The sequence below is a fragment of the Macaca thibetana genome, chromosome 1 (assembly GCF_024542745.1).
Source record: "Macaca thibetana thibetana isolate TM-01 chromosome 1, ASM2454274v1, whole genome shotgun sequence".
NCBI lineage: Eukaryota > Metazoa > Chordata > Mammalia > Primates > Cercopithecidae > Macaca > Macaca thibetana.
Genome location: NC_065578.1, coordinates 187,114,337 through 187,139,068, shown reverse-complemented (window position 1 = coordinate 187,139,068; position 24,732 = coordinate 187,114,337). Strand labels below are relative to the sequence as shown.

Sequence of the window (24,732 nt, the reverse complement as noted above, 5' to 3'; positions counted from 1 at the left end):
GTATTAAAAATGAAATGATTCAATCAAAAGAAAACTGCTTTCCAGAAACACTATACCAATTTAAATTTCTATCAACAATATGCGGTTGTCTTACTCTAACCCGGATATATTGAACAAATTTATAAATGTAAAATATTAACAACTAATGCTTATATATTACTGATTGCCAGATGTGAAAAATGAGGCACAGAAAGGTTAAATGATTTGTCCAAAATCATTCCATAAGTGGCAGAACTGGAATTCAAATTAAGGTAGGCTTCTTGTTACAGAATTCATGCTGTTAACTACTATTCTTTACTACCTATTGAAAACAGTACCTTATTATTAACTCACTTCTTTAATGACTGATAAGGTGAACAGAGTTTTTATAGAGACTTATTAGCATTAGTATCTTCTGCGGCAATACAGGCAAAGTTGGCAATATAACAACTTATTCATTCAAATATTTACCAGTTCTAGGCACCTTCCTAAGTATTGAGAAGAACAGGATCTAAAAACAATTGTAGCCCTTACCCTCACTGAGTTCAGTCTAGGGGAGATGGCAAACAAGAAAGCCAATAGTTGAAATATTATAGCAAGCATTATGATGATGGTATACAATGTATTAAGGGAATATAGACCACATCTAATGTAGAGCTGGTAGGGTAGGAACAGGACTAGATAACTAAAATTTGATTGAAAATTAAATCAGAGGTTGAACCTTAAAGGACTAACAGAATTTGCCAAGTAGAAAACAGTGAGGCATGACACAATAAGCAGAGTAAATAACAACACATGCAAAGGTACAAAAGCTATGAGAAAGGTAAATAATAAATCTGAAGCTAAGGCAATAAATGAAATTGCTTAACATCAATCAGTATAGTCAGAAGAGATAAAAACAAAACTGGAATGGTAGAAAACGCCAATGTCAAAGAGATGGGCAAAGGAAGAAGCAGCATGAACTATCAAGAAGGGCAAAGTCGCAGCCAGAAAACCAGGGGAAATGACAGTACTAATGGAGAAATCAAGGGTGAAAGAGTGATTAGCATTTTCAAATGCTTTCAACTCATCTATCTACTTTAATAAACTTCCTACCACCTTAAAATATGTCACACAATGTCACCTTAACTGAAACCCTGCTCACTCTTAAAGACACTGTCTGTCCTGAAACTCTTTCGAATAACGGCTGCTCAACTGATAAAGTCTCTGAGGCCCCAGGGTTTACAGGACTTACTAATAGATAGGAACTCACTATTTCTACTGCATTCCATGGTCATTTCCAACAATTAGTATTCCATCCTAAAATCAGTTTTCCACCATAACATAAAAACCACTCTGTCTAGCTCATACCAAGCAGCCAAATCCCTGTCTACCCACTTGAGCCATCTATAAACATCCCAGTTATTCCCCACCATCACTGAAGCCTTTGGGTTCATGGACATTTTCAACTCCAACATCCAGTGATGCTGACCTCTAACTCAGAAAAACACTCCCATGGTCATCTCTTAAACATTTTCATTTAACTACCTTAAAATGTTCCACTCTTGAAATTTTTATTTAAACAAATGCTTTAGTATAAGAGGTCTTTAGTATAATTGCTTTAAAAAAATACATTTAAAAAGAAGAATGAGTATCTGACAAATACTCATTTGAATGAGTATTCTGATATCCAGAATCTATAAGGAACTTAAATAAATGAAAAACAAAAAACAAACAGCCCCATTAAAAAGTGGGCATAGACATAAACAGACAATTCCCAAAAGGCAACATACAAGCAGCCATCACACATGAAAAAATGCTCAACATCACTAATCATCGGATAAATGTTAATAAAAACCAAAATGAGATACCATCTCACACCAGTTAGAATGGCAATTATTGAAAAGTGAAAAAACAAACAAAAAACAAAAACAAAAAGATGCTGGTGAGGATGCAGAGAAAAAGGAATGTTTATTCACTGCTGGTGGAAATGTAAATTAGTTCAGCCACTGTGGAGACTGGAGTTTGGAGATTGCTCAAAGAGTTTAAAAGAAAACTACTATTCAACCCAGTAATTCCATTATTGAGTATATATTCAAAAGAGAATCAATCATTCTCCCAAAAACACAAGTGTATTTGTATGTTCATCATAGCTCTATTCATCACAGCAAAGATTCATTATTGCCCATCAACAGTGGACTCAATAAAGATGTGATACACAGACACCAGAGAATACTATACAGCCATAAAAAAAGAACAAAATCATGTCCTTCGCATCAACATAGATGGAGCTGGAAGCCATCATCCTAAGTGAATTAATGAGGGAACAGAAAACCAAATACCAAATATAATGTTCTCACTTATAAGTGGGTGTTAAACATTGGGTACTCATAAAGATGGTTACAACAGACACTGGGAACCACTGGGGTGGTGGAAGGGAGAAAGTGTTGAAGAACTAACTATTGAGTACTATGCTCACATTTCTGAGTGACAGGGTCAATTGTACCCCAAATTCTAGCATCACACAATATATCTACATAAGAAACCTGTATATGTACTCCCCGAATCTAAAAGTTGAAATTACATTTAAAAAGAAAGTAAATATCTGTATCAATAGCCAAAGATAGCCAATATTACTTGTATGATACATAAATAACTGAAATCAAATTAATTTTTATTCTGCTTTTGAACTTGAAATTCCAGAAAAATTTCCAAAGTCACCTGAAATCTCAAAATTTAAACTCTAATGTCTTCTCTGAAAAAAATCTTCCATCTCCTAGTACCTCAAAGCTTTTACTGGATAATATAACTATTGTTATATATGGAGGCTACTATATATATAAGGTGAAACTCATAAAACTGCCAATAATAAAACAATTTTTACTTCAAAAACAGCAATTTCATATGGTTCAATTTAAAAGTGAAATAACGAAGGCATGGTGTTGTCCAGACAAACATACAGATAGAATGCAAAACAAAATGATATAACCTATCCATGAGAAAGTCTGACAAGATATCAGGCAAGAAATACAAGAAAAAAGTCTGGAAGAATGAAAACTGTTGAGAGAGCACATATTAAATTTGAGGCATTTCCATTTCAAGATGAGAATTCTGAAGGGATTTTGAGCTGTAAATTGTAAGGGCATCAGTGCAAGACATTTTAGTACTAGTAAACAGAAAAAAAGATGAAGGACAACCATTTCAAGGATGTGGAAAGAAGAAATGGGCTAAATTCACTCCGTAAACATCATAACCCCAGGAAGGAGAACCTAGAAGAAAAGCCTGAATATGAGTCCAAGAATGTTTTAAAGATATATGAAGAAAAGTTCAATAAGCTGAACTGCTATTACCTAAAGGAAAATCAATCATAAATTAGGAATGATAATAAACTCCTAGATCACATTTACCTGAACCCCATTACAGAGATTGGTGCTACTTAAAAAATAAATAAATACTTAAGATGGAGAACTAAGACAATGGTATTTGAGAGCATGGGACTAAGGAATCAATAGCAAGCACTCTCTTAACACTGTGCCAAAGCCAAAGAAAACTTATAGAAACATTTAATATAAAGGTAAAGAGTAAGTCAGTCTCAGAATCCCATAAGAAGACAAGAGACAGACTTTCCCATTACTGACAAAGGCTTTGATGAGTATCACTGGTACTCATTTGACTTTCATTAGTGCCTTGATAAAGATATGCTTAAGTATTAAACTCATTATTTGAATTTTAAATATAATTTAAAATAAATTATATATAATTGTTCCAAACTGAACAAAAGAATACACCATTACACCTTCAGTGAGGAAAAGCTGATTTTAAAAATCGAGCAAGGCTAGGTATGGTGGCTCAAGCCCGTAATCCCAACACTTTGGGAGGCTGAGGCGGGCAGATCACCTGAGGTCAGAGTTCAAGATCAGCCTGGCAACAAGGTGGCACCCTGTCTCTACTAAAAATACAAAAATTAGCCAAGCGTGGTGGTAGGTACCTGTAATCCCAGCTACTTGGGAGGCTGAGGCAGGAGAATCGCTTAAACCCGGGGGGTGTAGGTTGCAGTAAGCTGAGATAGTGCCACTGCACTCCAGCCTGGGCAACAGAGCAAGATTCCATCTCAAAAAATACATACATACATATACGCATACTGCAGCAAAACTTAATATATACTAATTCTAAGAGAGTTACTACCCAAAACAAAGCATTTAGCCATATGAAGTGCACACTACAGCGAGACAAAATCCTTGTCATCCCATACTATCACTCCACAAACACTCACATACTTAATATCTAGTTCCTGAAATGGCAGACCTGATTAAAAGACTTTATTTAACCCTTTCATAGCACTTTCTTTCTTTCTTTCTTTCTTTTTTAAAGACAGGGACTCATTCTGTCACCCAGGCTGGAGTGCAATGGCACAACCTCAGCTCACTGAAGCCTCTGCCTCCTAGGCTCAAGTGATCCTCTCACCTCAGCCTCCTAAGTAGCGGGGACTACAGGTACAGGCCACCATGCTCCACAAATTTTTTTTTAAATTGTTTGTAGAGACAAAGTCTCACTATATTGCCCAGGCTGGTCCTGAACTCCTGGCCCTCAAGTGATCCTCCCACCTAAGCATCCCAATGTGTTAGAATTACAGGCATGAGACACTGTGCCCAGCCAACATTTTGTTTTAAGCTGAGAAGAAAACAGAAAAAGCAAGAACAAAACCAAATAAATAAATAATAGAGTAGTGAGGGGGCAAAATAAGATAGCTTATGTAAGAGTAAATGTAAACAGATGTCAATACCAGTAGACTGATAAGTTACAAATATATGATGTAATAGAGCAACCACTAAAAAAAGATACAAAAAATTTACTTTAAAATATTATAGATAAATGGAATTCCAAAAAACAAACAAACAAACAAACAAAAAACCTGTGCAAAAAGCCATGGAGAGAAAAACAGAAAAGCAACAACAATAATAAAAAAAATATATAAAACAAAAAACAAAATGACAGGCTTATGCCATAATAGTTATATTAAATAAATGGCCTAAATACATAATTTAAAAACTGAGCCTGGCAGAGTAGATTTACAAAGCATAGTTCAACCATATGCTATCTATAAGAAATTCACCTCAAAGATAATGAGCCAGTAATAGGTATAACAAGGAAAGAAAGGCCTGGTATGAATGCAGGAAATTCTCACCACACATTTCACAACTTTACCATGAATCATGCAACTGCAGAAAACACATTCTTTTCAAGCACAAATATTTCAAAATTTTAACCAATTACCAGTTGGTACAGTAAATACTATATTCAAAGAAAGAAAACACAACTTTCTGATTACAATGCAATTATAACAGAAATCCAGAACAAAAAAAACAAAATCTCAATGTTCAAGTAATAAGACCCTTGTTTCTAAATAAGCCACAGGCCTAAGAAAAAAAATAATGAAAATTAGAAATTATTTTGAACAATAATAAACAAAATATGATGCCAAAAAAATTAGGTACAGATTAAAAAAACAAGAAACTATGGCCCTAAATGCCTACATTAGAAAAAATAATGTGCATAATAATATGCATATCCACCCAAGCCAACAGATTAGGAAGGAACAAAAAAGTAAAATGAAAGAAAGCAGGATGGAAATAATAAAGAACATAAAACAGAAAACAAAATAGAGAGGAAAAACAAAATCAAAAGTTGGTTATTAGAAAAAATTCATATAATTGATATATTCCTGGCAAGAACTGATCCAAGAAAAAGCGAAAGAGAGAGAGAAAGGAACAAGCAAAATAAGCACTGCCAGGAATGAACCCTGGTGACATTAAAAACTTAAGACTCTATTAAGACCAATCTTATGCTGATAAATCTGAAAACTGAGATGACATAAACAATGACTAGAAAAAATTTAACAAACGAAAAGTGACATCTAAAACAAAAACCTTAATAAAAACATAACTGTTCAAGTAACAGATTCAATAACTTAAAACTTCCCACAAACAAATCACAGGTCCAGACAGCCTCTCCAATAAGATCTTTAAACATTCAACAAAGATGTTCTTAGACTACACAAATTATTCCAGAAAATTTAAAAAGAGGATACATTTCCCAACTCATTTGATAAAGCTAGCATAATCTTTATAGCAAAACTGGACAAGATATGTGTAAGAAAAAAAAAATCTCATTCATGAACATAGATGCAAAAATCCTAAAAAAAAAATATAAGCAAACCAAACCATATAGAAGAGAATATACATAATGGCCAAGTATATAAGGGGTGCAAGTAGGGGGACCAATTGTCCTGGTGGGGTTTCCTAGAATGCAGAACCTTCAGTGATATAACTAAGACATAAGACACTCCTGCGCCAATCAGGATGGTTGGTCACTCTAGGAGCAAAGTTGACTGACTTTCCAATGTTAAACCAATGTAATTATTCACATTAACAGAATGAAAAGGAAAAATCATATGGTTGTATCAGATGCACAAAAGTTCTGGAGACTACTCAACCCCACTCAGAAATTTTTTTAAAATTCTCTTAGCAAACTGGGTAGAAATTTACTGCCTTGAGTAATAAAAAGTACCTACAAAAAAACCTACAGAAAACATCATACCTAATGGTGACACGTCGAATGCTTTCACTTTGAGATCAGCATCAAGACTAGGATGCCCCGCTATCACCACTTCTATTCATCATTGTACCGGATGTCCTAGCCAGCAGAGTAAGACAAGAAAAATAAATAAAAGATATAAGGATCATAAAGAATGAAACTAAACTGTTATTATTTGCAGATTATGATGTGTACATAGAAAACATAAAAGAATCTACAAATAGGATTAATGGGAGTTTAACCAGGTTGCTGGATATTTTTAAAAATGTGTATGTAAAACACAACTGTATTTCTATACACTAGCAATAATAAGAAACTAAAGTTAGAGACACAGACGTCATTTACAACAGCATCAAAAATGACTAAATCTAAAATAAAGATGTGTAGGAATACCCTGAAAAATACAAGGATATTTTAAAGATCTAAATATAGAGGGAAGCACCATGTTCATGAATGAGAAGAGTGAATATTGTAAATACACAGTCTCCCAGATTTATCTAGTCAAATTAATCCCAATAAAAGGCACAGCAAGTTTACCATGGAAACGTACTAGCTGATTCTAAAATTTATATTGAAATGCAGAGAGCCAGGAATATCCCAGACTTTAAAGAAGAACAGCAACTTAATTCAAAGCTCTAGTATTTAATACAATGTGGTACTGCCAAAAAGACCAGTGGAGCAGAAAAGAGGACCTAGAAACAGACCCACACATACATGGACACATGATATATGACAAAGATGAAATTTCAGACTGATTAAGAAAGAATGGCCTTTTTAATAAAGGATGCTTGGGCAGCTAGATATCCATATGAAAATATCTCTATATCTCACATTATACACAAAAATAAATCTCTAGGTAGAGTACAGATCTAAATATGGAAGATAAAAGAATAAAGCTTCAAATAAAGAACAGTATAGAAAAATGTCTTTATGACTACAGGTGGAAAAGACTTATTTAAGTAACACAAGACACTAATTATAACAGATAAGATAAATTTCGCTCTATTAATATCAGAAACTTCTGGTCATCAAATGACACCATTAAGACAATGAAAAGAATGCAGCCCAATTAGAGGGAAAGATATTTGTGATAGACAGATCTGACAAAATGTATATCCAGAATATATAAATATCAAACCATTAAGAAAAACCAAACAAAAAATGTGAAAAGTTTTAAACAAGTACTTCAGACACAAACATAAAAAACCCAAACGGCCAATAAACGTACTATTAGGTGCTCAACCTTGTAAGTCATCAGGAAAATGCAAATTACAACCATATAACAGTATATACCCCAAGATCAGCTACACTGGAAAATAAATCCATTGGTATCACATACTGGCAAGAACACAGTGCACAGAAATGCTTATACAACGCCTGTAGGAAGAATAACTAATACAACTTGTTTTGAAAAATATTTTGGCATTATCTATTAAATTTGAAGATACACATATCCTATGACTCATCAATTCCACTTCTAAATCCATTCCATATAAATATGTATACCAACATAAACCTGGATACACATTTAACATAGTAGTATTTTTTGCAAACAGCCCAAAACTGAAAACAACTCAAATGACCATCAACAACAAAAATGGGGCATATTCACTTAATGGAATACTATACAACAACAACAATCAACCAACTACGGTCATATATAACCATGTGGATGAATCGTAACATTGAGCCAAAGAAGATAGGAATAAAAGATTATATATGGCACAAGCACACTTATATAATGCTCAAAAACAGAGAGACCTATGGATACTCAGGCATCGAAACATTAAAGAAAGGCAAGAAAGTGACTGCCATAAATATCAAAATATTGGTTACCTAATGTGCAAGGAAGATGATTGCAATCCAAAAAGGGTAGTCAGGGTGCTTCAGCCATTCTAGCAGTATAGCATTGTGCTTACAATGGTGGTTATACGAATGGTCACTCTACTATAATTCTTTAAATTTGATTTATATACTTTTTTGTGTTTTTCATATAAAAATCGTTTAAAATTTAATTCACTAAAATTCCAAGTAAAACCAAAAAGGAAAACAAGACTCATCAAAACGATTACAGTAAATTTAATAGGTATCAAACACTTCCAAAAGTGCATTTTAAAATTAAATCAAATGAAATAGAAGGGAATCATTCAAATGCTGGTACAAATTTGCACAGACAAGACCAGCTTTTACATGGATCCTACACCCCTTTTGATTAACCTGACCATGAAGGAGACTAACACGTTCATTTAAATATATATAACTATTAAATGCTGTAATAGGTTCTAAGACAGCCTCCAAAGAGCCCCACCTCTTGGTATTCACACCCTTGTGCAATTCTGAGTGTGGAATGAACCAATGATATGCTTCTAACAAAGAGAAAACAGCAAAAGTTTTAGGATATAACTTCCAAGATGAAGTTACAAAGAGAATGTGACTTCTGTCTTCAACACCCTCTCTTGCTTTCTTACTTGCTCCTTTTGAGAAGTAGCCAGCTGCCATGTAGTGAGCTACTCTATGGAGAAGCCCATGTGACAAAAAAAGCAGTATCTCTTTCCAAAAGCTGATGACCGAGCTTGGAAAGTTCCCATCCCAGTCAAACCTTGAGATAACTGCTACCTTGGCCAACACCTTAATTGCAGCTTGGTAAGAAACCCAGAGCCAAGGCACCCAGTTACTCTGAGTCAAAATTCTAGACTCAATATATTAAATTTTTCATGTTTTAGGGCATCAAATTTCAGAGTAATCTGACACACAGCAATAGATAACTAATGCAAATGCTTATTATGTGACTTGCACTTTCCATTCTCTCAATATTCTAAGGAGAATCAGTAGGAAAAAAATAAAACTGAAAATTAATTGGCCCTAAATTACTAGCCAGTTGTGACAGTGGAGTACTCATTATCCAAATGAGTTAAATGAATCTTAACACTAAATCCAAAAAGCGTATTTAACTTCTCTGATTGGTATATATCAATGTCTAAACCTACACTCATCAGAACTCCAATTAAAAGTTACAAATGAAATCACGAAGTTAATTTGCAAAGTTTGAATGTTAAGCTTAGAGAAACAAACTCAAAAGTAGCAATTTGCCTCCTGGTAAATCTGTATTTTACTTGAATAAGTTCAAGTATATAAACTGTATTACAGGTCCTAAGAACTGTAACAATTATATTCATTTTGAGGATTAAACACACAAACAGACTTATATGCAAGAAAATATAACCATTCACTTTAATCTGTCTGCACTAAAACATGAGGTATTACTCAATTATATTTTCTAGACTAAAGCTTATTATAATTACAAATCACTATAGTAGTACCCAATTCCAATTATTGTGAAATTCATGAAATTTAATCAAATAGATAAACATTTACAATTTGTTACCTAGCTTCTCAGAATTTCTTGTGTAATTAAATCTAAAATACTCAAAGTTCACTCAATCATAGATATAACAAAATCAAGAAAATCAAAATGTATTAATGACAGTACAATCACTGTACGCTGGAGGCACAAATATCCAGAAGTATTTGGAACTCGTATGTTTCTTGGTTAACATACCTACTACAAGAAAATATGATCCAAGAGAAAAGAAAAAAAGAAAAATCAATCACAAAGATTACATTAGATTCAAACTAAAGTCAAGCAAAAAAGTTCTACAGCATGATTCACTCAGAAGTTTAATAACAGAAATATAAAAACACCATGCCAAATCTATAAAATCAAAGTCAGTATCACAGAAGATGTTGCGGGAGGCCCTGGGCCACAACATCAGAGAAAGGCCAAATGAAGATCACAGAGAAGAATTAATGTTGGAAGGAATTCTCCATTATCTCTCCAATTTCTGCACATCTTGTGACAGCTTTTGTTGTAAATTATCTTTCCAAGAATATTTATATGGCAAAGAGGCTGGCAAGACAGAAATAGGGACTTATTCTGGGGGCAGAGGACAGATTTGTTTTCTGACCAATATAAAAAATCTTGGTCTCCCTGCAGTACCAAGATTGAACAGGTCTGCCAGCAACTCCTTTTAGAAGACTGGGGTTTCCTAACATGAGGGTTCCTTTGCTGCAACATAAACAAATCCATTTGTGTGTGCAGCATCCACCTAGAGCCATCTCCACATTGTCATGTGTGGGACATGGGGGTCAGAGGGAACTGATGCAAAGATGAAGCTGATGTTATCAAATGTCTCATGAGTAATAAAATATTTTATCTCCAGTCATCTCAGGTCTTTTGCCAGCATCGATGAAACTGTGCAAGCTAACTTGCTAACCTGCTATAAAGGTAAAAAATTTCAGACCCTTCATGTTTTACAGTTATATGGTATATCCTTATCATACGAGACAACGTCAAGTCTAAAAATTTGTAGCAGGCATCAGGAGACCCCTACAGAAGCAATGAGTAATACTGAAAAATCTCAGGGGCTAATGAAAACCATTAGGTTTCATTAATTGTTGCTTAAAATTAGTTTAGGACACAGATAATTATTAGTCATTTCATTTAAGCCCCAGGTATTTTGAGATTTTAACTTCGTTGATTCGTTTACTCATTCAGTATCAGGTACTTTCTTATGTACTGAATATCATTCTCAATGACTTCAAATTCTCAGACAGACAGAAACATGTTATTCCATATATTATAAAAATGTTCAGCGTTGATCTTCAAAGTGTGGTCCAAGGACCAAGAACTTCAACATCCCTGGAGCTTGCTAGAAATGTAGATTGTCAGGCTCCAACAGAGCCTCCCTTAATCAGAACATGCATTTTAGCAAGATCATCAGGCAACTTCCTTCTTTTTGAGACGGAGTCTCGCTCTGTCACCCAGGCCGGAGTGCAGTGGCGCCATCTCGGCTCACTGCAAGCTCCACATCAGGCAACTTTCATGCACACTGCCGTTTATATTGAGCCACCAGACACTTAAACAAATAAATGACTGGACATCATCTTCTTTCCCACCAAAAAAAAAAAAAAAGAAAAACCTAAGGGACACAAGTAAATCTTAAATTTATAACAGATAATGTTTGTTAGTAGGCATCTTAAAATCACAACTGAATTAGCAACAGTTGAAAATAAAAAAAAAATAGCCACAAACCATATAAAAATATTTAGCTATTCAACACTTCATCATCCAGTAAAACATCTCTTATCTACTTATTGTCAAAAAGAACAAAGACAGCCCAGAACATAGCACGTAATAGACAATTTACACAGTTTTAAATGAGTAAAAAGTATACTAATTAGACAATTCTTAACATAAACATACCAGGTTCCAGCCAGTTAGAAATTAAAAAAAAAAAAAAAAAGTTTTCGAAGTTATTTTAGCATGCTATCCAGAGAACAGAATTTTGGCTATTTAATTTTCCCATATTTTGTATAGTGTGAAATGACTTTGAAATTTTATAAATGTTAAATTAGAACATGCTCGCTATAAAACTGTTGATAAAAAACTGCCTTTTAACTATCCTCCATGAGTTAGAACTCCCAAGTTCTAAATACATAGCTATGTTTTTACTTGTTTTTGCCTACATATGTTTAAAAAAAACTGTTTCCTACCTAAGGCTTTATTATCTAAATTTTCCTAAGTTTTCTCTTCATGGCGAAGGGTAGGCTGTTATTTAATAAATCTATTTTCAATTCTTTATAGCTTTTAGGTAAGTTACTGTAGTCAATCTTACTGATAACTTTTCAGCACATCTCCACAAAATGATTTTTTAAGTGTCAAGTTGTAAACAGAAAAGTTAAAATAACAAAGCTTAAGGAAACCTCCTAAAAATTAAAATGCTTTTAAAAATATTTAAAGAAATTTTTAGCCTGAAATGCTTTTACAAAATGGGAACAGTTAACAATAGTAAATAAAACATTATGTAAAACACACAAAATAATATACCTCTCTCTTATTTCTTCTTGCAACCTTGAGGAATTCCATAAGAATCTGTAGCTGGGCTGCATGCGATTCCTACAATAGAAAATTATAATTTTTCTTTTAAAAAATATAACTGAGTTGAAAGTTTGCTTTAAAACCATAGCATAAACAGTAAGAAGCAACTTTATGAACCCATTTAAGTTCGTCTATTACTTCTATTTAATCAGTTTTCCCATTTGCTAACTGGTATTTTTAAAAGAATCAATTTTCTACAAAACTAACTCAAACTAACTTTAAGAAACAGGTGTTTTAAATTACATCCCTTACCTAACATGCTGAAAAATCTTTTCATGGATAGTAGCAATTCTATTATCTGACTCCTAGCCTTCTCTTCCCCAACTAAAGTAATAAAACATCAAAACAAAATTTACAGTGGAAGTAACATAGCTGATAGACACTAAAATCACTTTCTCCATGAGAAGCTCATTTGCAGAGATAAGTGTAATAAATAGAGATAAACCTATACCTTTAAAAAGTCAAATTTACTATTTCTAGTTATTACCTACTTACTCACAGATGTGAGAATATATTTCTATGGAAGATTTCAGGCAAAATCAAACATCTGAAAACAAAAAAATTTAATATAATCAAGCGGACAGCTTGTGGGTTGGGAGTAACTCAAATTGGTAATTGAAACAAAGATAGAACAGATAAATGAAAGTATAACAAGCCTTGACATTTTCTGAGTAGCAAAACATAAAAATACAAGTATATATCATTTACTGGTTTTTTTTGTTGTTTTTTTTGAGACAGAGTCTCGCTCTGTCACCCAGGCTGGAGTGCAGTGGTGCGATGTCGGCTCACTGTAAGCTCCGCCTCCTGGGTTCACGCCATTCTCCTGCCTCAGCCTCCCAAGTAGCTGGGACTACAGGCGCCCGCCACCACGCCCGGCTAATTTTTTTGTATTTTCAGTAGAGACAGGGTTTCACCGTGTTAGCCAGGATGGTCTCGATCTCCTGACCTCGTGATCCGCCCGCCTCAGCCTCCCAAAGTGCTGGGATTACAGGCATGGGCCAACGCGTCTGGCCATTTACTGCTAAAATTCACAAGAACCAGGAATTCCAGGTCAATCTGATAAAAATATATAAAAAGAATATCAAAAGCTAAAAATAAAATAACAATAAGAGATAGTTTATGAACAAACATCATTCTAATTTTTTCTTATATACTTGAAATGAAGAATAAAAAAGCCCAGTAGAGCGACTCCAAAACAAACAAAAATATATTTAAAAAAAAAGATTAATAAAACTTTAATTTGCCTGGCTATGCAACAGAACTACCTGAGGCATTTGTTAAAAACAGACACTGGGTCAGATTTTTAAAATTCTGATCCTGTTGCTCTAGAAAAGGTTCCAGGAATCTATGTTAAACAAGTGCCCAGATGATAAGAATAAGCCAATTAAAATCAAAAGAATCAGTAAGACATAACACGTACTACAAATAAGCATGACTGCCTCACACCCACTTCTAGAGTCTATGCCTCTTGAAGACCTTTGGATTTTAAAAAATAAGAGGCAAAACAGATGAATGTAATTTACAAGTCAAGGCAAATAAGGAGAGATAAAATATGAACTGACAATCACAATAGGATACTCCAATTAAAAAATATAACTGAAATAATATGTTTTATAACTGAATACATTTCCAAAACATAGTATCATGAAGATTGACATTTTTTCTTGCAAGACAAACTGACTTTGACTGGACCTTAGACCCATTCTTCCCAAGTGAGTTAATCTGTCACACAGAACAAACTCACAAGGGCTCTGTCTCAACAACGATGACAAAGTATCCAAGTCTTTCACATTGTTTGTGGGACTCATTTACACTAGTTATCTCTAACTATCTACAGATTATTTGTCTAGAGGACAAAGACCACAGTTTATTTAAAAAGTAACAATTTTATACAAAAAGTAACTCCAAGCTAATAAAGTGACAGTTCATTTACAAAGGAAGTATACAAACTATCTTCAAAATTATAAATTTAAACACTTCATTTCAATCTATTAACTAGAATATGTAAATACGACAAGAATGCAATTGATTTGTAGAAAGAAGGGGAAAGTCCCCAAAGTGTCAATGTAAAAGGAAAGCGGAGCCAACTACATACACCAGGAATTCACCACATGACACCTTCTTCTGCAGTTTAATCTTTTTAAAGGAAGAATTTCAAGAAAGGAGATGAATGGCAAATACGAAACTATAATTTCACAAATACGAAAGAAAATTATAAAAAATAGATAGTGGAAGAAAAGAGAATGCTTTAAAAAATGCAAAGAGTATAACCAATTATACCGAAATGTCTAGCCATATAATGTTCTACTAGAACAAGTGCGGAATTTTTAACATGAAAGTAATTCCACTACTAAAAATAGAAGTCCAAGAAGTCAATTCTCTACACATCTCTTACAATTGTCAAAACTTCCAAAAAACATGTAATGATCATTTAGCCCAATTCTCCCATTTTCAGATAAGGAAGCGTGTAAGAAAAAGAATAAAGAGAAACGTATTTAGAAAAAAAGAAAGAAATATACATTTTAGTATTTTACTCTCTACTCTCAGTACTCTTTACAATACAGCAAGTTTTTGTTACACTTGTCCCATCTGGTTCAGTCAAGTGTCTCAAGAGGGAGTGTATCCACCACGTGACATGAAATATGCTTCAAATTTTTATAGAACATTGGTCTTCTTTATTTTCCTATCCTTCTCTGCAACTAAATTTTGTTGTATTCTAAAAGAAAAAATTATCCTTATTATGGGAATGGAAGCAACTGCCTGATCAGAGCCTAATATAATTACATACGTGAATTGTGTATTAAACTCTTCTTATTCCAATTCCATGCTTTAGTATCCTTCTGTTACATGGTAAGTTAGATGTCTTTCCAACTGGGAGAAAACACACTGGTCAGAACTATGTAAATAACTAATGTAACTGATTTTTATATATTTCACTATAAATGAGTAATTTGGTCCTTACAGGTTTAGTTAGCATGAGTTCATCTTCCCAAGTACAGTTCACTCTACAATAGTTTCTCAAGAGTAGAACAACTGCCATTTTGATGGCAAACTTTTTTTTTTTTTTTTTTTGCATAACACTTTCCAAGCAGAATGGCATAGGCAAGTTATTTAGAAATATAGAATTGTTGGCTGCACAATCCTAGCACTGTGGGAAGCCAAGGCAGACAGATTGGGTAAGCTCAGGAGTTCAAGATCAGCCTGGGCAACATGGCGAAACCCCATCTCTACAAAAATACAAAATTAGCCCGGCGTAGGGACACGTGCCTGTGGTCCTAGCTACTTGGGAAGCTGAACCCAGGAAGGTCAAGCCTGCAGTGAGCCGTGATCGCGCCACTGCAGTCCAGTCTGGATGAAAGAGCAAGACTCTCTCTCTCTCTCAATAAAAAAAAAAAAATATATATATATATACACACACACACACACACACACACATAATAGAGAGAGAGTGTGCTCAGTAAATAAAAACAATTAAAAATTGAAAAGATTCCCTCTAGAAAGTTGATACAAGGGAATGGGAGTAATGGAACTAGGGACTGCTGCTATTTGCTATAAATCTTGTTAATAACGTTATGACATTGTAAATTAGAAGTATTTATTACTTAGATTTTTTTTTTTTTCCTTGAGACAGAGTCTTGTTCTGTTTCCCAGGCTGGAGTGCAGTGGCACGATCTCAGCTCACTGCAGCATCCGTCCCCCCAGTTGAAGCAATTCTCCTGCCTCGGCCTTCCAAGTAGCTGGGATTACAGTTTTGCACCACCACGTCCGGCTAATTTTTGTATTTTTAGTAGAAACTGGGTCTCACCATGCTGGCCAGGCTGGTCTTGAACTACTGACCTCAAGTGACCTGCCTTCCCTGGCCTCCCAAAGTGCTGTGATTATGGCGTGAGCCACTGTGCCTAGCTTAAAATTCTAACCAAAAAAACCCTAGATAACTTTATGTGTTTTTCCCCTACTTGGGTTCAGATTCCCTATTTATAAAATGTGCAGATAACGTTTCACAAACAGGAGTCATCATCCCATACTTTACACAGGATATTACTATTTAGGTAATAATTTTTCTCTAGAAGACTACAGTATTTTCCTTAAATCTACTGTCAACAGAAAACTTCTAAAGGATATTCACTTCTGCTTATATAAATAGACAACAGACTTCAAATAAGGGTACAGACATACCTGAGAATGCAGGAAGATCTTAAAAAGTGTATGTGGACACAGAGCGTTTTAGGAAATTCATTCCCTAATTCTCCACCATCTGCCTTTTCTTCTTCTAAAACATGCCTGCTCACGAGACATCACTCTAGTTCTCAATTCTAGCCTCTTTCATCAAATTTTCTATTCTCATTTTGTACAGACGGTTGTAAGGAAGGGATAGCAGCAAGGCAGGCAGGCGTGTCACTTATCTTTTACCCACCCAGAAGTTTACCTTGATACATGCCCCTGGGCTATAAAATTCTCTGGAATAACAAAATAAGGCAATAAAAAATACTGCAGTTTGGAAAAGTGAATGACTCTAAAGACTAGATAACAAATCCTTTTATAAGTCAGGTAGTTCCTAAGTCTTTGTACTGAAAGAAATGAATACTAGTGATTTTTGTACATTGATTTTGTATCCTGAGACTTTGCTGAACTTGCTTATCAGCTTAAAGCTTTTCAGCTGAGACTATGGGATTTTCTAGATAGAGAACCATATCATCTGCAAACAGAGATAGTTTGACTTACTCTCCTCCTATTTGGATTCCCTTTCTTTCTCTCTATGCTTGACTGCTCCAGCCAAGACTTCCATTAACTGGAGTAGTGAAATAAACTGGAGTAGTGAAAGAGGGCATCCTTGTCTTGTGTTGGTTTTCAAGGGCAATGCTTCCAGTCTTTGCCCATTTAATGATGTTGGCTGTGGGTTTGTCATAGATGGCCCTTACTATTTTGAGGTATGTTCCTTCAATACATAGTTTATTGAGAGTTTTTAATATGAAGGGGGGTTGAATTTTATTGAAAGCTTTTTCTGCATCTATTGAGATAATCATGTAGTTTTTGTCTTTAGTTCCATTTATGTGATAGATCAGATTTATTGATTTGCATATGTTGAACCAGCCTTGTATCCCAAAGATAAGCTTTTTGCTTATCTTATCATGCTGGATAAGCTTTTTTTGCTTATCTTATCATGCTGGATAAGCTTTTTGGTGTACTGCTGGATTCAATTTGCCAGTATTTTGTTGAGGATTTTTGCATGGATGTGAATCAATAATATTGGTCTTAAGTTTCCTTTTTTTGTTGTGTCTCTCCCAGGTTTTGGTATCAAGATGATGCTGGCCTCATAGAATACTTAGCGAGGAGTGCCCCTTCCTCAATTTTTTGGAACAGTTTCAGTAGGAATGGTACCAGCTTTTCTTTGTATATCTGGTAGGGCTATTTATTACTGATTTAATGTTGGAGCTCTTCACTGGTCTCTTCAGGGATTCCATTTCTTCCTGGCTCAGTCCTGAAAGGGTATATGTGACCAGGATATTCGATGCAATATAAATCCTTCTATTATAAAGACACACGCACATGTATGTTCACTGCAGCACTATTTACAATAGCAAAGACATGGAATCAACCTAAATGTTCATTAATGGTAGATTAGATAAAGAAAATATGGTGCATATACACGATAGAATGCTATGCAGCCATAAAAAAGGAGATCACATCCTCTGCAGGAACATAAATGGAACTAGAAACCGTTATCCTTAGCAAACTAACACAGGATGAAAACCAAATACCGCGTGTTCTCACTTACAAGTGAGAACTAAACGATGAGGACACATGGACACATAGAAGGGAACAATACACACTGGGGCCTACCAGCAGGTGGAGGGCAGGAAGAGGAAAAGGATCAGGAAAAATAACTAATGGATATTAGTCTTAACAGCTGGGTGACAAAATAATCTGTACAACGAACCCCCATGACACAAGTTTACCTATATATGACAAACCTGCACATGTACTCCTGAACTTAAAAGTTAAATACAAAAAGACTGAAAGGATATAAAACTAGAAGATGACAGTATTGAAAGGAAAATTGAAAAATCCATAATCATATTAGTAAATTAATCCACTTTCTTCTGTATTAGCTGGGGTTTTATTTTTAAATAATTTTAATAGAAAATTTTAAATAGAAAGAAATTAGACATAAAGAACATAAATCCTTGAAACAATTTCAGAACACACATGCTTCAAAGCATAAGAGGAATATTTACAAAAAGTGACAACAGTTCATATAATGAGTGACTTAAATTTGGAAGCACTGGCATCACAGAGACAGCACTTTCACAATACAAAACATTTCAGTTAAAAAAACAGTGTTTAATCCCCTTCAGATTAAAATGTAAAAGGTTACTTCCACAGTAGCAAAAAAGGGGATAAACCAAAAATGCATACTATTCTTTAAAGCCAATGACTGAAACTAACTCAAGCAGCAATTAAGCCCCAACTAAGCTAAATTCCTGAATAAAACCAAAGAGGTCAGTCTCTCATCTTTGCTCCTAAAAAAATAAATAAATTATTTTATAAATGAATTAATTAAAATTTAAAAATTGAATGAAATTAAGAGCAAAGCAGGCATAACAGAGGAAAGGAATAACAAACTCAAACACAGTTCAATACAAATTATTTAAATTCACAGAGAAAAAAGGAAAATAAGAACAGAGCATCAGAAGTCTATAAGATAACATGAAACATTATAACAACATATGACTAGAAACTTACAGAAAAAGAAGTAGAGCAAAAGGCTGAATAAGTAATGGCTCATCATGTTCAAAAATTAAATCCTAGGCATTGGATTTGTTCGCTGCCAACAAACAAAATAAAAAAAAAGAACAGACCTTCTTGTTCCATGAAACCCAAGAAGGATAAATATAAAAATAATAAAATGTAGGAATAACATAGTCAAACTGCTGACAACCAGCGTCAAAAAGAAAGTCTTAAAAGTGGTTAGAAAAATGATATACTAGCTTTAGGAGAAGGATGGTAAAAATGACTACTGATTTCATCAGAAACAAAAGAACAGTGAAAATATCTTTAAAGTGTTTTAAAAAGAAAACCCAAAGCTTCTATATAGAGCAAAACAATCTGCTTTACAAGAAATAGTAAAAAAAGTTACACAAGTAAAAGGGAAATCATCCGGATGGATGCGAGAAAAAATGAAGAGCATCTGAAAAGGTATATATTTGGGTAAATAAAAAAAAGAGACTGGCGGGTTTTCGTTCCTATTTATTTATTTATTTATTTAGGTATCCTATCTTCAAAAGCCAAAATAACAATGTTTAAAAAAAGAAAAAAAAAAAAGTTTGGTGGGATTTGTAGCATGATTTGAACCAAAAAAAGCAGAAGTTTAGTAAACTGAGTTATTGTAAAGTTTCACATTTTCCTTAGAGTGGAATACCATATATTCAAGATTGCCTAAAAACATATTGTCCTTGAAGTAGCATACCATAAACTGTGTGGGAGAAAAGGCCTTTTGTGGTATTTAGAGAAAACACTAAAATTACAATAAAAAGAAGTACATGAAAAACAGAGAAGATAAAATGGAATGATGAAAACCTAATGATGTCTAAAGAAGGCGAGAAAAGAGGAAGAGGTGATAAAGAACAGGAGAGAGAAATGGAAAACAAATACCATGGTGTAGACTCAAACCCAACCATATCAATAATTATATTAAATAAAATTTAAATAGACTTGAGCACTTCAATTCAATGCACTTATTAGACTATGTTTTTAAAAACAACAGAAAAAAATACCTACCTACTGTTAGAGACACACACTTTATAAGGACAATGACAGAATTAAAGTACAAGCATGAAGAAGACTATACTATGGAAACATTAGCTATAAGTAAGGTGCTGTGGCTGTATCAGTACCAGACAAAGCAGACTTCAGAACAGGAAATAGTTCCAACAATAAACATATCCATTTCATAATAATAATAAAGGAGATGATTCATCCAGAAGACATAAAAATTCTAAACATGTATGAACTGCACCTAATAACAGGGCTTCAAAATACATGAAGCAAAAATTACCAAAAAAGAAAACAAAAATAGATAATTAAAATTATAAATGTAACACATTTGTCAGCAACTAACAGAGCAAGGAGGAAAAACAATTTTAATAATATTAACTGGCTGGGTGTGGTGGCTCACACCTGTAATTTCCATACTTCTGGAGGCCAATGCAGGCAGATCACCCAAGGCCAGGAGTTCAAGACCAGCTTGGTCAACATGGTGAGCCCCCCATCTCTACCAAAAATGTAAAAATAAGCCGAGGGGGGTGGTGCATGCCAGTAATCCCAGCTACTTGGGAGGCTGAGGCAGGAGAATCACTTGAACCTGGGAGGCAGAGGCTGCAGCAGAGATCACGCCACTGCACTCCAGCCTGGGTGGCAAAGAGAGACTCCATCTCAAAAAAAAAAAAAATAATAATAATAATAATATCAACCAACTCTACATAATCATATTTATAAAGCACTACAATGAATAAAAACAGTTTTCAAATGCAAGTGGAATATTTACAAAACAGATAATGCTGAGCTACAATGAAAATCACTATCAATTTCAGAGGACTAAACACATGCAAATTGAGCTTCCCCTTTGGGCAAAAATGGAGTAAAAGGGACTAGATTTACATTCCTGCCTTAAACAACAAAACACCAGTCCAACTATATGAAACAATGCTTTCCAGACAAAGGGCCAGAAATATTACATGTTCCCAGCAGCCAGAGTAGAAAAACCAAGAAATATACACGCATCAGGTACTCAAAAAGGTTGTCTCAGTAGTGAGGCAAAACTAGCAGAGACAAAAAACTGCTCTGGTCCTACCTATCATACCTTAAGAACCAGCTTCAAGAGATTCAAACTGTTTCCAAGTAACTTAACTACATGTCAGGACAAAATTCAGGAATATATAAAGGATTACACAAATATTCAGCACTGAACAAGGCAAAATTTATCATTTCTGGCATCTAAGAAACAAGCATGCAAAAAAGCAGAAAAATATATCCTACAATAAGGGGAAAAGTCAATCTACATGGAAAAAAATTGAAGACAGCAATAGAAACTATCCAAAATGAACTAGAAAGATGAAAAAGATCAAACAAAATGAACAAAACTTTCATCAGTGACCTAAACGACAACTTCAACTAGCCTAAGAGATATGTAATTGGAATTCCCAAAGTGGAAGGGAGACATAAAAATATCTGAAGAAATAATGGCCAAAAATTTTCTAAATCTGAAGCAAACTATAAATCTACAGATCTAAAAAAATTCAAAGAACCCAATAACAAAAAAACACAAACGGGGGGAAAAATTCTATTGCAAGGCACATCATAATCAAAATGCTTACATCCATAAAAGGAATATCTTAAACTGGGAGAAACATATTTCATTAAGAAGACAAAAGATAAGAATGACAGCAGACTTTTCATCTGAAACAATGCTAGAAGACAGTGGAGCAACATTTCTTTAAAAGTCAATATGGAATTTTATACTCATATGGAATACCTTTCAAACATAAAATACAGACTTTGTCAGACATATGAAAGAAATAATTTGCTTCCAGCAGTCCTGCACTGAAGAAATGGTAAATGATGTCCTTGAAGCTAAAGGAAAATAACAGATAGAAACTGATCTACTCGAAAGAATACAGTACACCAGAAATGGTAAATAAATGGGTAATACAAGACTTGTTAGAAATCTCCATAATTTAACCACAATTAATAACAATGTGTTGTGGAATATATAAAATATTTAGAAGTAAAATCTATGACATAAAATACTATGGTGGCCAGGAGAGAGAAAATGAAAGTATACTGTTTTTAAGGTTCTTTTTTTTTTTTTCTTGGAGACTTTTTTTTTTCTTGCTCTGTCTCCCAGGCTGGAGTGCAGTGGCACAATCTTGGCTCACTGCAACCTCTGCCTCCTGGGTTCAAGCAATCCTCCTCAGCCTCCCAAGTAGCTGGGACTACAGGCACACACCACCACACCTGGCTAAATTTTTTTAGTAGAGACAGGGTTTCACCATGTTGCCCAGGCTGGTCTCAAACTCCTGAGCTCAGGCAATCCGCCCACCTTGGCCTCCCAAAGTGCTAGGATTACAGGCGTAAGCCACTGCGCTCAGCCTAAGGTTCTTGTAATACAGATGAAGTAGTATAATATTACCTTAATGTAGAATGTGGTAGCAATTGTATTAAAAACTCTAAAGCAACCACTAAAAAGACAAAAAGTTGTAAGTAATGAATCAACAAAGCATCTAAAATGGAATCACCTAAAATCATGTAAATTATGTTTTCCAACTATAATGCAATTCAACTAGAATTCAATTACCAAAATATATACTTGGCAAAGTATTAATATCCAAAATACAAGCAAACACACACATATACAAATCAGTAAGAAAAAAGAAAAATGATCCATCAGGAAAATGGACACAGAATATGAATAGGTAATTCATCAAACAGAAAACAACGGTGGCCAAATGAAGAAATTCTCAATTGTACTAGTTATTACAGAAATTTATTTTTAAAACACACATACAAACACACAAACAGCATTCGATAATTATCAGACTGGCAGTAACTAAAAAACAGAAAATACCAAGTGTTTATATGGCATAAACCCACAGAAGAGCAATCTGTCAATATCAAACATTTAATAAGGTTAAAACGTGTGCATATTGCCTAATGCAAGCATAAGGAGAAAGGTATACTAAACGTAGTGCTGACACAACTAAGAATTGGGAAGAATCCAAATGCCCATCGATAGAATAATAGATATATTTCTTTTCTTTTTTGAGACAGAGTTTCGCTCTTATCACTCAGGCTGGAGTGCAATGGTGTGATCTCAGCTCACCGCAACCTCCACCTCCTGGGTTCAAGCGATTCTCCTGCCTCAGCTTCCTGAGCAGCTGAGACTACAGGCACGTGCCACCACCCCAGTTAATTCTGTATTTTTTTTTGAGACGAGTCTCTCTCTGTCGCCCAGGCTGGAGTGCAGTGGTGCACACTGCAAGCTCCGCCTCCCGGGTTCACGCCATTCTCCTGCTTCAGCCTCCCGAGTAGCTGGGACTACAGGTGCCTGCCACCACGTCTGGCTAATTTTTTTTGTATTTTTTAGTAGAGACAGGGTTTCACCATGTTAGCCAGGATAGTCTCGATCTCCTGACCTCGTAATCTGTCCGCCTCGGCCTCCTAAAGTGCTGGGATTACAGGCGTGAGCCACCGCCCCCGGCTCTAATAATAGATACATTTCTGAAACAGATTACTGTAAAGAAGTTAAAATAAATAAACTAAATCTACATTTATTAATATGAACCTCAAAAAGTAAATGAATAGGTATATTTCAAAAGGATAACTACAGTATGAAACCCTTTATATAAACCTCTAACTCATACAAACAATACTTTATATGGTTGTACATACTAACATACACAAGAAACGCATACACATGCTTGAGAAGGATTGTTGCCAACTTCATATGGTGGTTACACTAGGAGAAGGGAATGAGATGAGAGGGGTTTAAGTATGAAAATAATTAATTCTTAAGTCAGATCTGAGATATATGCCAAAATCTTCATTTATTAAAACTAAGAAGGAGTATTTTAGAGTTCCATATTATTTTCTGTACTTTTCTGTATGCTGGAAAGATTCAGGTTAAATAATAATGAAAAGTAAAACAGAAAGCAATAATGTAAAAAAATATATATATGACAGGAACTTTGCTTCTGACGTGGCTCTCTCTTCAGAAAATAATAGGAAAGAATCTGTAATCTAGTAAGACAACTGTGTTTCTTCAATTCCAAGCCAAAAAGGAAACAAAGACTAATGCTGGCATATTAGAAGGTAGGAAGGTTACCAGTTCTCACTTTCACTATGTAATTATCTGCTTTTGGTATGGTAGCCCACACACATCTTTTTTTTTTTTTTTTTTTTTTTTAACTTTAAGTTCTGGGACACAAGTGCAGAATGTGTAGGTTTGTTACCTAGGCAATATCATCCAGGACATAGGAATGGGCAAAGACTTCATGACTGAAACATCAAAAGCAATTGCAACAAAAGCCAAAATTGGCATATGGGATCTAATTAAACTGAAGAGCTTCTGCACAGCAAAAGAAACTATCATCAGAGTGAACAGGCAAGCTACAGAATGGGGAAAAATTTTTGCAATCTACCCATCTGACAAAGGTCTAATATCCACAATCTACAAGGAACTTAAA

At 34.5% G+C, this 24,732-nt stretch overlaps 1 protein-coding gene across 13 annotated transcripts in view; it reads right to left on the bottom strand.

The window, feature by feature from the left end:
- Window positions 1-24,732, bottom strand: part of COP1 (COP1 E3 ubiquitin ligase) — a 259,658-nt gene that overhangs the window by 188,656 nt on the left and 46,270 nt on the right. For all 13 annotated transcript variants that reach the window (XM_050767129.1, XM_050767154.1, XM_050767165.1 and 10 more), the window contains one exon: window positions 12,440-12,508. In XM_050767129.1, coding sequence (XP_050623086.1) covers window positions 12,440-12,508 — 69 coding nt within the window. The remainder of the gene's footprint in view (window positions 1-12,439; window positions 12,509-24,732) is intronic.